The sequence below is a fragment of the Pezoporus flaviventris genome, unplaced genomic scaffold (assembly GCF_033815535.1).
Source record: "Pezoporus flaviventris isolate CSIRO_AGI_PZ_B2104156 unplaced genomic scaffold, CSIRO_AGI_Pfla_v1 ptg000007l, whole genome shotgun sequence".
Classification (NCBI taxonomy): Eukaryota; Metazoa; Chordata; class Aves; order Psittaciformes; family Psittacidae; genus Pezoporus; species Pezoporus flaviventris.
Window position 1 is genome coordinate 22,600,855 of NW_026892555.1, and position 12,283 is coordinate 22,613,137.

General features: G+C 38.7%; 1 protein-coding gene across 2 annotated transcripts in view; it reads right to left on the minus strand.

Annotated features, from left to right (window-relative positions):
• Positions 1-5,580: 5,580 nt before the first annotated feature.
• The window catches only part of PTDSS1 (phosphatidylserine synthase 1), a 29,511-nt gene continuing 22,808 nt past the window's right edge, over positions 5,581-12,283 (minus strand). The window contains exons 10-13 of one of the 2 annotated variants that reach the window (XM_061448058.1): positions 9,542-9,641; positions 8,358-8,426; positions 7,758-7,827; positions 5,581-6,047 (exon numbers count right to left, since the gene is read on the minus strand). In XM_061448058.1, coding sequence (XP_061304042.1) covers positions 5,938-6,047; positions 7,758-7,827; positions 8,358-8,426; positions 9,542-9,641 — 349 coding nt within the window. In that variant the 3' untranslated portion in view covers positions 5,581-5,937. Of the gene's footprint in view, positions 6,051-7,757; positions 7,828-8,357; positions 8,427-9,541; positions 9,642-12,283 lie in introns of both variants that reach the window. The other variant, XM_061448057.1, reaches the window with a different exon arrangement.

Below are 12,283 nucleotides of genomic sequence, written 5' to 3' on the forward strand. Positions count from 1 at the left end.
ATAAACCAAAATAGAAGTCTCGCACTCTTGTTCTCCAAAGACTAGAGCTATCATTTAATGTTTTAATTAAAAGTTTCCTCAAAGCTACTCATTTGATTTTATTTTGCTTTGGTTGTTCTGCAGCAAGTTTGACAAGACTGGCACTTTGCAGGCCTGTGCAGCAGCATATGTAATTAAAGTCAACAGGAGTTATGAAGTCTTTAAAACTGAGCCAGAGTGGCTAAAGCCAGTAGCCCAAAATTAGAAGCAATATTTTCAAAGCCAGGTCATGTTCCCCGTGTGTTTGTGTTAGAGCATCACCTAGGGGCTGCAACTGAGATTAGCACTGAATTATCCCTGACATTATAGGGGTACATACAGACTTGGATGCTTCCACGGCAGACACTGTCACAGAGACAACACTCAAACAAGCCCTAAGCATTTTGATGAGAAAGCTCATCTGGTAGATGTATATATGCATATACACAAGTAATTTATGCATTTTTTTAAGCAAGAACCACTGAAATACTGAACTGGAGGGCATAGCCACTGTAGAACACACTTTGGATCATGGCCATAGGAATGCTACTGCTGTAAATTCCCCTAGTCAAAAAAACATTAAATAAGCCATCCAGTTATTTCATGATCATCTGCAAACTGAGATCCATGAAAATTAAACCCATGTGTATGCATAGTCTGGCACTCACATAGTTGCTGATTATAGGAATTCAATGTTTACAATTCACATTCTTTCCCACACTTTTTTTCTGAAGTAAAAAGTCATTTGGTCTTACCATTATATAATTTAGACTGCTGAGGACAGGACTGCTCCTTTGTGAAAGAAGCAAAGTCCAAGCACGAGAGACCAATTCCAGCTTTAACCAAGAGATGATGGAAACACAAGAAGATACAGTTTAAATTCATCATCATGGCTTGACTTTGCGAACGAAGATTTAGGAAGGGTTTTACCCACGCTTACTACAAGCGTGCTGATGACTATAAAGGCCAATGTGGGGGAGGCAAACCTGGTTGCAAAAAGCACAGTGAAGGGTCTCCTTGGGTGGTATAGGCGGGACATGATTCTTTCTACATTCTTTTCTCCTCAAGACTAGTTCTGCGTGCGTTCTCCAAGGAGACAACGGCGTTATGTATGGTGTGTCTCCAAGTCTCCTGATTAGAAGACAAGGTGGACCACTGATTGTAGTCAATATGGCCAAGACTGAGGTACTGTTTCAAGGAGTCCTTCTTTGGGGCGCTTCTCTTGCAGCAGCCAGTGGCGAGTTCACTGTAAAACATAATCTTAAGGAGGCGGCGATCCTTCATCCTAGAGATGTGCCCTGCCCAGCACAGCTGCGATTTCAGCAATTTGGCCTCGACACTGGTGACCCCTGCCTGTTCAAGGACAGTAACATTTGGCGTAGTCAGTCCAATGGATGTTTAGAATTGTATGGAGGCAGTGGGGATGAAAGCGTTTGAGGAGTCACAGGTTATGGCTGTAGAGCCTTCAGAAAACTCTATAAAAGAGTCTGGTGCAATAAACACCTGAAGAAAAGTACAAAGATTAGTGTCTATAGAGCCATTGTACTGTCTACTCTTTTATATGGGTCTGACTCATGGCTTATCTACCACCATCACCTGCGACTCCTCAAACAGTCCGAATTAAAGACATAGGAAGGAGCTGGAAATAAAAAATGATCCTCAACATTTCCAAAGCCCTTTGAGATAACCGTGACTTGGACTAATCCTTAGAATATGAAGGAACTTGATGAATTTTGCTGAGCAGCTATCCAGAGTGAAAAACACACTATGGAAGACTCATGCAGGATCTGCTCTTTATGATGTTCTGGAGATGCATAGCAAACTGTACATTGCCAAATGCAACAGCATGTCTGGAATCCTCCAGAAAACAGAAAAAAACCCAAATACTTCTGCCAGACCTGACTGGGGTTCTAGAGCCATCCTGGTGGTTTATACATACAACTCTCATGTACAGGAAGGTTACTGGCCTGATTGGTGCCATGATGTAAATCAGCATTCAAAAAGATAACAAAGAAAAGCCTTTCTCAGCAAAGCAGAAAGTTCCAGTATTCAAGGCCTGTAGAGGGAAGGAACTGAGGAAGAAAGAGAATGCCATGCTTCTCTACACAGTAGACATCAGGCTAGTGCCAACAGCAGAGGAGCAATCAACAGCTCACAATAGGTTTTGGATATAAAACAACTGGAAACTGCTGATGTGGAAACTGTGGCAGCAGTGGAAGCCAAAGCAAAGTGTTTCTGATACTCACTGACACCTTTATACTGGCAGAAGTTTAGTTGCCAATAGTCAGTCTTGCGGTTCTTCTGGAGGAAGTCTCATTTCTTCTACATGAAAGCCTATCATGAGGCCATCTTGCAACTCTGCTCTCCCATCCAACAGTAAAAGCAAGAAAGAATAATGAAGACAAGATTTATCCTGTATACTAGAGAAACTTCAGAAGGCATAATGTAACTGTTCATGTGATCAGATCTGCTGCTCCAAAACAATAAATTACAGCAAAACCTTAGTGTGTACTATAGGCTGTTCAGGAACTGCTGAATTGTCAGCATGAAGTTACATAGAATAAAATGTAAGAGCTTCTAAAGGCAGTATATAATAATTTCCTATGCCTTGCAGGTACAGACAAACACACACGCTGGTCACATGGGTTGATTTACTGAGTTATTGCAAAATACAATACTTTGCAATCAATACAGAGCAAGTCTATTCAAAAACTATTAAATACATGGTAACATCTGCGTCCTCTTGTGATAAAGTAAAAAATATCAAAGTTTTAACAGCTGGAACATCAAATTATGATCTTCACAGAAGAGTAACAAAAGCACTGGTTGAAATCACACTCCAAATATTAATTTGATGTGGTTCGTAATCTATGCAGCAACTTTAATACTGGAATCCAGTACTCAAGCCTAGCTCTCGTTCACTGTATACCTGCATTTTTAAATTTTCCATTTTTATTTAATCCACTATTTAAAGTTCTTGTCACTACCTCTGCTTACACCACACTGCCCTGAATTAGGCTCCCCTTCAATGACTGACACTATTGATGGCCAGCCTCTGGAGGGCCAATTCAGATCTCTCCATAACAGCCAGGGAGATCACTAGAGGACAGAGAAAGGGAAGAAAATCAGAAGAAGGAAAGTAGGAATGCGAGGCTGTGACAGAACAAGTAATTAAGAACATGACAGTGCACCCATGACTGTTACAAAACACTGTTCACGCAGCGGAACTCATACATGGATGTTTGTCACTAAGTGATTTGTCATTGTAGGTGTTACACACATACAGAATTCAGCAATAGCGCAGTACACGATAAAATTGAGATCACTAATTTTACAGCAGTGATCAAAAGCACCTTTTCAATGCCTGGCAGTGCAAAGCTCACATCCAAAATGATGGGGCTGCAAACACAGTAGTCAGTCAGCGGAGGACTTGTGAGAACACATGAGAATTCCAGCCAGAACTGCTGACAGAGGACACAAAGGGCCATTTTCCAAGCAGCACTTGAATAGTTTACTTAAGTTCCCCCTCTCCCTGGCCATCTCTCTTTTAGAGTAGCAAAAAAACCCAAATCAATACAAAATAAAAACCCCAAAACCAAAAAACAACCAAAAAATCCAACCAAACATAAAAAATTGAAGTAAAAAGATTTCATGGGAAATATTTTTTAAGGTGTTGTCAAACAACATTTCTTCAAGGCCAAGCTGTTGTAATAGTATACAGAAGTCGGCTTCCAACAAGATGACACTTCACATATGCCTTTCCAATAATTTTAGGGTGCAGTTCAGCAGTGTGAGCACCAGGTTTGCATTTACAAAATGTGTGCTTGTCCCCTCAGGCAAGTAGATATTGTACTTCAGTATGTGCTTACACATGTAAGCTTTGTATACATAGTTGGTGTGTATAACCCCGCAAGTACAAAACAGGCTCTCATCTTTGAACACTATGGTATTTAAGATACCTAAACCATTAGACTTCCAATCTTTTGCTTTGGTATCAAATCAATAGAAAATTTACAATGTCATTCTTCAGTCTTGCACAGACTGAGTTATTAACCAAGAAAATTAAAAAGTAACAAGTCTCAGTATGCAAAGGAATCTACAAATTCATTCATCAATATGCAGTACATTACAAATAAGGAATTGCTATAGTATGAATGAAAACCAAGTAGCTGTAGGAAAGCTTGAAAGTCTTCCTAACATATCTGCTCACGTAACAGATGTTTAATGCCACTGTAGCAATGATGATACAACAGCTTCTACTACGTTACTTCCCAAGTTGTACATTTTATGCCTGATTGGAAAGGTGGGTGGGAAATGAAGGGCCTCTGAGGTGTTCGGCAGCAACGCTTAAGTGCATTGAAAACACTGATAGTCTGTGGCACACGGGAATTAATGGATTACACAGGATACTTTTTTTGTATTTACAGTATCATACACTTGCATAAAGTCTCTGCTGCAGTTTTGGTTTTTTTAGTACTTAGCCTGTGGCAAATCACAATAATATTATTCAAAGAAAAAGGCAATCCCATTTTCTTACGAAGACTAAGTGACTAATGGGTATTACTTACCTTTGCTTAAGCTATCGACCCCTCTGAACCCCATAAATCCCAAAATCTAACTGGCACAAAAACCTTTTGATAACTTAATACAGGAACTGATGGCTCTTGATTGTTAACCTCGACTTATCATTAAGCTCCTTGCTGGAGAATTACCCACTTTGCTACATGTCATAGTTAATACATTAAAAAATAATAACAAGAAAAAAAAACAAACCAACAAACCCCTCCCCCAAAAAACTACACACAAAAAAACCTGCAAGAAAGACTGACTTTGCTGTTGGGTTTCTGATTGCATAATAGAAAATACCAAAGCAATGGGGTCTATCACAGTAATATCATGCTGCCTCTCAGATACCAAAGACTACAGCAAGCCTTCACAAATAATGATGCTTATGGAAGCAGCAAGCAACTCAGCTTCAGCAAAAAACTGCCTTATCACCAGGCTCAGTAAGACATCAGAGCCTTCAAAGCAGTTTCTGATATCAGCCTAAAGACACTGGGATTTCAGTTAAGGCAAAGGCAAATTGAGGGGAATAGGAAGGAACATTATACTTAATGTGGCACAGCTGAAAAAATGATGTAAAGGTGGAAAAAACAACTAAAGGACATGATATCTGTCCCTGAGGGCAGGAGGCACAGCCCTCTGCTCTGCAACAGGTTTTTATGCAAGTATTTTAAAACCTTAAAAAAAAAAAAATAAATCAAATGTGTAACAATCAAGCAGAAGGACAATGCAGAACAAAAGAACTGTGTTCAAAGACTTCACATCCTTTAAAAGAAACCTGTACCCATTCCTTCATTGGTAAAATCTCATCACCAGGTCTAAAGAGCCTTTTACATAAAAGCAAGCAGATAAAGTATGGAAATTTTAAATACTTACTGTTGTATAGAAAAGTTTAGTTGTGAGACTGAGAAAGAAGGGCAGAGTTGCTTTTAGTCAAAGGATTGCATACTCTTCTAGAAAATAACAAAAACATAGTAAACCAAACCAAATCAAATCAACTATGCCAACTGACTATCAGTTTACTAGCCTTTAAGATATTAAAAATGCACTTGCAACACCTGAACACAAAACAGGGTGTACCTGCTATGACAAAATTACTTTCCTTTCCAGCACACTCTCCATTAGCTTTTGGTGCCACAGGCTGAAGAAACTAGATTTAAATCAGTGAATGGCAAGTGTCAGCAGGCAATGATCACCACTACACTGGTGGCTCCATCCTGATCATCCTTTTCCTCCAACACGTCCTTTCTTTAATCTTTAAATTTAAAAATCAATCTTCGGTTTGGAAATTCAGAGCCATGTCTGATTTTCTTTGTCACTTCTGGTCACACTGTAGGGTATCTTCAGAAACCATTCTTACTTCTTGCCAATTCCATTCGTTACTTTTGATTTGGAGTGGCGATTCCTCCTTCTAGATGAATGGCTTTCACTATTGACTGAAAGTTTTGGTGGACTATTGTCAGCACCTGCTGAAAGGGAAACATTTTTTTTTACTATATATTTTACACTGTGGAGCTGTTGAGACAGTAAGGCTACCTAAAGCTACAGTGTTTACAAGTACAGATTTCAAGCTAATGCAAACTGGTTGATACACTCCATCTAGTGGCCTATTTTTTTTTAATAAAAATTCTTAAGACTTCTGTAAAATTCTTCCTCCAAAATAAAAATAAAAGTGGAAGTTTGCTATAGCAGGATACAGTGCTGAAACATCCTCCATGTTAAATGACATCAGTAATTAAGCCTCCATATTTTTATTACTGGCAGGTGCTACTACCAGAAATTAAAAATTATGGAAGTGAGGTCACAGATTCTTGTAAGATTATATTTCTTGTTTTCAGTCTTTCATATGACAGACCATAGATTGTAGAATGGTTTGGGTTGGAAGAGACCTTCAAGATCATCCGCTTCCAACCCCCCCTGCCATGGACAGGGACTCCTTCCATTAGACCAGGCTGCACCAAGTCCCATCCAACCTGGTCTTAAACACTGCCAGGGATAGGACAGCCACAGCTTCTCTGGGCAACCTGTGCCAATGTCTCACCACCCTCATAGTGAAGAACTTCTTCCTAATGTCTAATCTAAATCTACTCTCTTTCAGTTTAAAACTATTCCACCTTGCCCTATCGTTACATGCCCTTGTAAAAACTCTCTCTCCAGACTTTTTGTAGGCCCCTTTAGGTATTGGAAAACTGTTATAAGGTCTCCCGTGATCCTCCTCTTCTCCAGTCTGAACAAGCTCAACTCTTCTATTTGACTCTGAGAAAGCAGAGGTTGACAATGGGGACTGAAACAAGAATTCAGGAGGAAAAGATGAAAGAGGCTGAAGTTTGTAATTAATACATAACAGAAAATCATAGAAATATTTACTTGGCCTAAATTCTCTGGCATATATAAGCGGGGCAGGGGGGGTGGTGCAGAAATTAAGTTCAAGCAATTTTCCTCCAAAGTACAAAAAAACCCCACAAATTTACTACACTGAGAATATCAGCATCCAGAAAAAACATGTATGAAATAGAAAGCAGCTCTGCTGTAGGGCTTTCCAAGCCTATGATAAATAAGAAATTGTTTTTAATGATACAAACACATGAAGCATAAACTCTGAGAAATAACTTCCAAGTGGGAATCCTGATAATTGTTCAGTAAGTAAGACCACACTATAGAGTTAATGGAGGAGGCAGGTAACTTACCTTTTCTCACTAGAGGGCAGTTAAGTCAGAGAAGTAGGCTGCTTTTGCTGTTTGTGACCATCAGCACTACATTGACTAGGCAAGTGTCAGTTAAGAATACAAGCTCCAGGGCATTCTTGACCGTTTCTTAACGAGCAGGACCAAAACCACAATTCATATTCATGTTTCAAATCAAACACACAATGTTCAGAGAAAAAAAAAAACAACTGTCCACAACAGTTATGAAATGCATAATAACCTAACAAGAATGGCTTGGAATAACAGCAGAAAAATTCAGCTGCTTCATTAAAAAAAAAAAATGTATTTCTAAGAGTTAGAAGAGAAAAAGCTGCAAAGCAGAATAGCTCTGCAGATGACAGATCTGTATAGCTCCTGCATAGATGTTTAAATAGGTCCAGTCGTCTGCAAGGTAAGTTTCTCAAGCCTCATTTCCTAGTGTTGAGTCTTAATGCTACCACTTTGAGAATATAGAAGCAAAAGTGACAATACCTTTACTGAATTTAGAATGAAGCCAGGAAGCATCTGGACTGTATGGGCTGTCTTCACTTTCTGATAAGGTCTGCAAAAACAAGGACACACGTCATCGGGATGCTCATGGCTCCTGTGATCAGCACTTCTCCTGTTTGCAATGAGACTTGTAAACTTAAATGGTGACAGAAGTCCTCACAAAACATTCAGCCAGTACTTAGGACTTTTTGCTTTCTAGTTAAAAGGTACAACATAAATGATACAATAAGAACTCACCACCTGCCATGTAATTTCTTATGTAACCAAGTATTCTTAATATTCCCCTAGCATTTCACCTGTACAATGGGAACATTAGCTAACCATTCATCCCTGAAAGCTTTGCTAAAATTACAGCGTCATGTTGAGTAACTAAGAGGACAGCATTCTTTAGAAACCACAGTCTAATCTGGGATCTACCCAAGGCCCTCTGAATTCAGAGTTCTTTCTATTGACTTCAGCTACACTCTAGGCCATCCTGCCCTCACCCTCATTTATACTAGCTCTGGTAAAGAATTCTAATATCTATGAGCATAGCAGTATTAACTCTGGTATAAAACAAAACTGGGCTTCTTAATAAAGTACCTTTTCTCGGAGGCCATAGTACTCTGCATACCAAACCATGCCATATAAACACAGGAAAGTTGTAAAGGCCTAAACAAGGAAAGAGAAGAAAAATAATCTGTAAAACTTCTTTCCAAATTTATTGCTGGTTCAAGGTCTCAGAGTCCCTGGAGATTCTACATTCAGAGACTCACGCTCTTTCTCTCTTCATCTTTTGACAGCATGAGTAAGACTCATGCTTCAGCTGCAAGGTACACATACATTCTGCCACCGTGGGGTGTGCAGACCAATTCTCAGCAGAACCATGAGAATACATACACATCACCCACACGCATGCATTATGGTTCTTGTCTTCACCCGGTACAGTCATCATACAAAGGCACTTGTATGTATATTATCAGGGACAACCAGTGTGCGAGAAAAACTAATTCTCCTTCAGGCTGGGTTACATGTTTGGTTTTGTGGTGCTCTGATCTCAGGAAGCAATTCAATGCTTTTCTGAAGTTTCAGGAATAAAATTGTCATGCTAAAGAAGAGAACAACACAATCCGACTCCCTATTACCTGTTCAAACTGTTCCCAACTAGAAGGGAGTACTTATCTGTCAGCCAATTATAAATGCCTTATTTTTCACTGATGATTAAAAATGTGTTTGGCATCAGAGTTACAAGTATGGCAAGACAGACATCCATTTACTGTTATAAAATGGGCATTTCCTGCTGCATTTGCAGTAATCACACTAAAGTACAGAAAGTTGCAGGCTGAGCGAGAATGATTTGCCTGATAAAACAGGGTTCTTTATGTCATTGTAAGACTTCAGTGTGAAACAACATGCATTACTTATTAATGTTACTCATTAACTCCTGTTCCTTTCCAGTGGATACTATAGCAAGTACCACTAAAGTTAGCTTCATTCAAACTCACATTTTATCTCATAAAGCACCCTAAAACTACTGTTTGTTTAATCATTAAACACTGTTAAAGTGACTATATTCTGCTATTTGAATAAATAAGAAAAGTTATTCTAGTCCCTTTAAAGCGTGTTCTAAACAAACTAGCATTTGCTTTTCCTAGTACATGCACAGAGCTCTTTACTGGAATTCCCCCCACAATGATCCCCTGCTGCAATGTTCCAGAGAGGAAACTCTTTAGATGCTTTCAATGCTTTTGCCATGCTTTATGTTTCACATGAGAAATCTCACTTACCACACAGAGAAGCCAAAACACAACGTACAGTATTTGTGTTTTGGAAAAAAGATCCTGTCCAAACTTTATGCACACAATAGCTTCAAGGAAAGCAATAACCCTGTGGGTAAATGAAAGACAGAGGAGGGGGTAGAGTGGTTACAAACACTGAGGATTTAACTCACATGTTCACAACCCAGACCTCAGACCATCAACAATAAACAAGCACTACTCTCTAGCAAGCGCTCCAACACCACCATTAACTGAAATTCTTTGGGAAATTTATTTTTCTTTCCATAATTTTCATCAGCATGAACAGCATACAAAAGCGATCAGCTGGCAGTTCACAATTCCATGAGCCTCTGTTTGTCCAGGGAACAAACAGGAGTGTGAGCCAACAGCAGAGATTTCTATTTATTCCTACCACCGTGCTTCAACCCTCAGCAGACATAAATTTCTCTTCTATACTGAACAAGCAACAGACTCCCTGCTGGGAGAACTAGAACTGTGCTTTGGGTATTTCATTACTGGATGTAAATTTACTACAATTCTAAATAGGCTACTTGGCTTAATTTTCTCACTAAAATCCATCTGAATTAACATGAAAAAGCATTTAAAATTCTCCGAGATTCCACGCATTTGCTCTGGTTTATGTGTAAACTCAGGATCCACAATATAGTAATCAGAGGTTTTCAGGAAAAATCTGAGAGGAAATACTACAGTATTTATTTTCCTCTCTGGCATTATAAGAATAAAACCAAGTATTTCTGGCTCTCTCCCTGTTATCAGATGTGTGCATCTTTTCAGGCTCAAAGCTATGGAGGCTTGTCCACCACTTCATACAATAGGTCATGAATCTATCACCTGCCATGGGAATATATTTAATTTGTATAGGTCCTGGACAAAAAAAAAATTACGTATTTTTAACAAATACCAGTGTAGAAACATGACTGGTGCAGGAAGAGTGTAGAAAATTGACTCTTCTCAAGCTGAAGCAAATCATGAACTATTAATCTTATAGAAGTTTAATACTTGCTCAATAATGTTCATATGTGCTACCTTGAAGACACATGCATGAAAACTACTCCTCAAACACATGCGGGAACACTTAACATCAGGTCAAGTTCTCCAGTCACCCAAACACACCACCACTGGACACATTCTCTACCAGCACTCTCCATGACCAGAGAGCTGTCAAAAATGGCTCTCTTGCTTGGCAGACAGGACCTAGCTTCTTCCATGAAGGAGGGAGGAAAGATGTGTGCATGACTTAACCACTGGTTTTGTAGAGATGGTCTCGGTGAAAATAACAAATGATGGCTTTCTCTGTATCATCTAATGTGATTTACAGCACAATGAGTGGGGCCAAAATTAAGAATCATGGAATTAATGCCTTATTGACCAATACTGCAAGTACATATTAGTAAAAATGCAAGTGCATATTAGTAAAAACTTGAGAGCAGTGTTACTCTACTGGATCACCAATTATTTTTCTTTCTTGGCTTTGTACTATTCTTACTGATCAAGCTGCAGATTAGAAAATAGTTAAACTGAACTCCAGCAGCGGTAACAAAGACCACCACCAGGAAACAACCATATGATGGCATGATATACTAGAAGGTGTAAAACAATAGGCTACTTTCAACAAGGACTCAAAAAATTATACAACTGTGTGCTGCATTTATACATTCTTTCCATTGTTCTTGTCAAGAATGCTTGGGTTAAGCACATTGTACAACAGGACAGCTCTTACAGTTAAAGAGGTGGCAAATCGAAAGACGGAAAAATGCTAACAATGGAAGGTATTAGTGTCCTACTGAAGGGTCATGAGAATACTCCATAGAATTAAAGACACTAAGTGTTATTCAGTCAAAATGGCCTTATAACATCCTAACAGATATCCCTTTTTGAAAGGCTTCACCTTAATGAAAATGGTGTAGTTTCCAGAAGAGCTGTTGCACTGGCCTTGTTTATGCCTTGTATCACACTGACTGTCCATCTATTGAGAGTGCTGCTACAGTATATGTTGAGTCATAGAGCACAGTTTCGTACTAATCAAGACACTAATTTTAATTATTCCCATGGTTAGGCTGTTACAAATTCAGTTTGTGCCTTTAGAAGTGTCTTAATCGACACAGCTACGAGTATTCTATATAATTGCTTCTAATTGCTTCAGAAATTATATTCTGGGTAATTAATCTTCTGGGAAATCCCTACTTTTCCAACAGACAACAGGAACTCCTGGTGTTACTCTGTTTTTTTCTGCAAATTAAAGAAATAAGCAGTATCAAGGATAATACTCCATGCACACTTCCCGCAATTAGATGGGACTATAGATGAATATTCTGTTGAAGTTCTTGTTATGAGATTATAAAGAAATATTTGAGCATCTATTTATTGACATGTGACATTAATGTGTTCAGAGAGAGCTTTGAATCAAGGATAAGGGTTTCTGCAATACTTAATTTTTTAGAGCCAGAAAGTAAACATTCAGCATCGTATTTCCCTTTGGTTTCCAAAGGAATATGTTTACACTCTTTCTCTTGGATGAAACAGAAATGCATCTTTCTTAATGCAGAACTTGAAAATTCTTCCCCCAGAATTAAAAAATTGTTTAAATGTGTCTGGTATAAAACTCTAAAATTACCATCTATAGTTGAGAAAATTTCCTCTTTCATATAAATATCTCAATTCCTAAACTGTTTACAGATTTCAGTAACATGGCTATTCAAACATGGCTCTCCAAAATATTAATACAGTTGA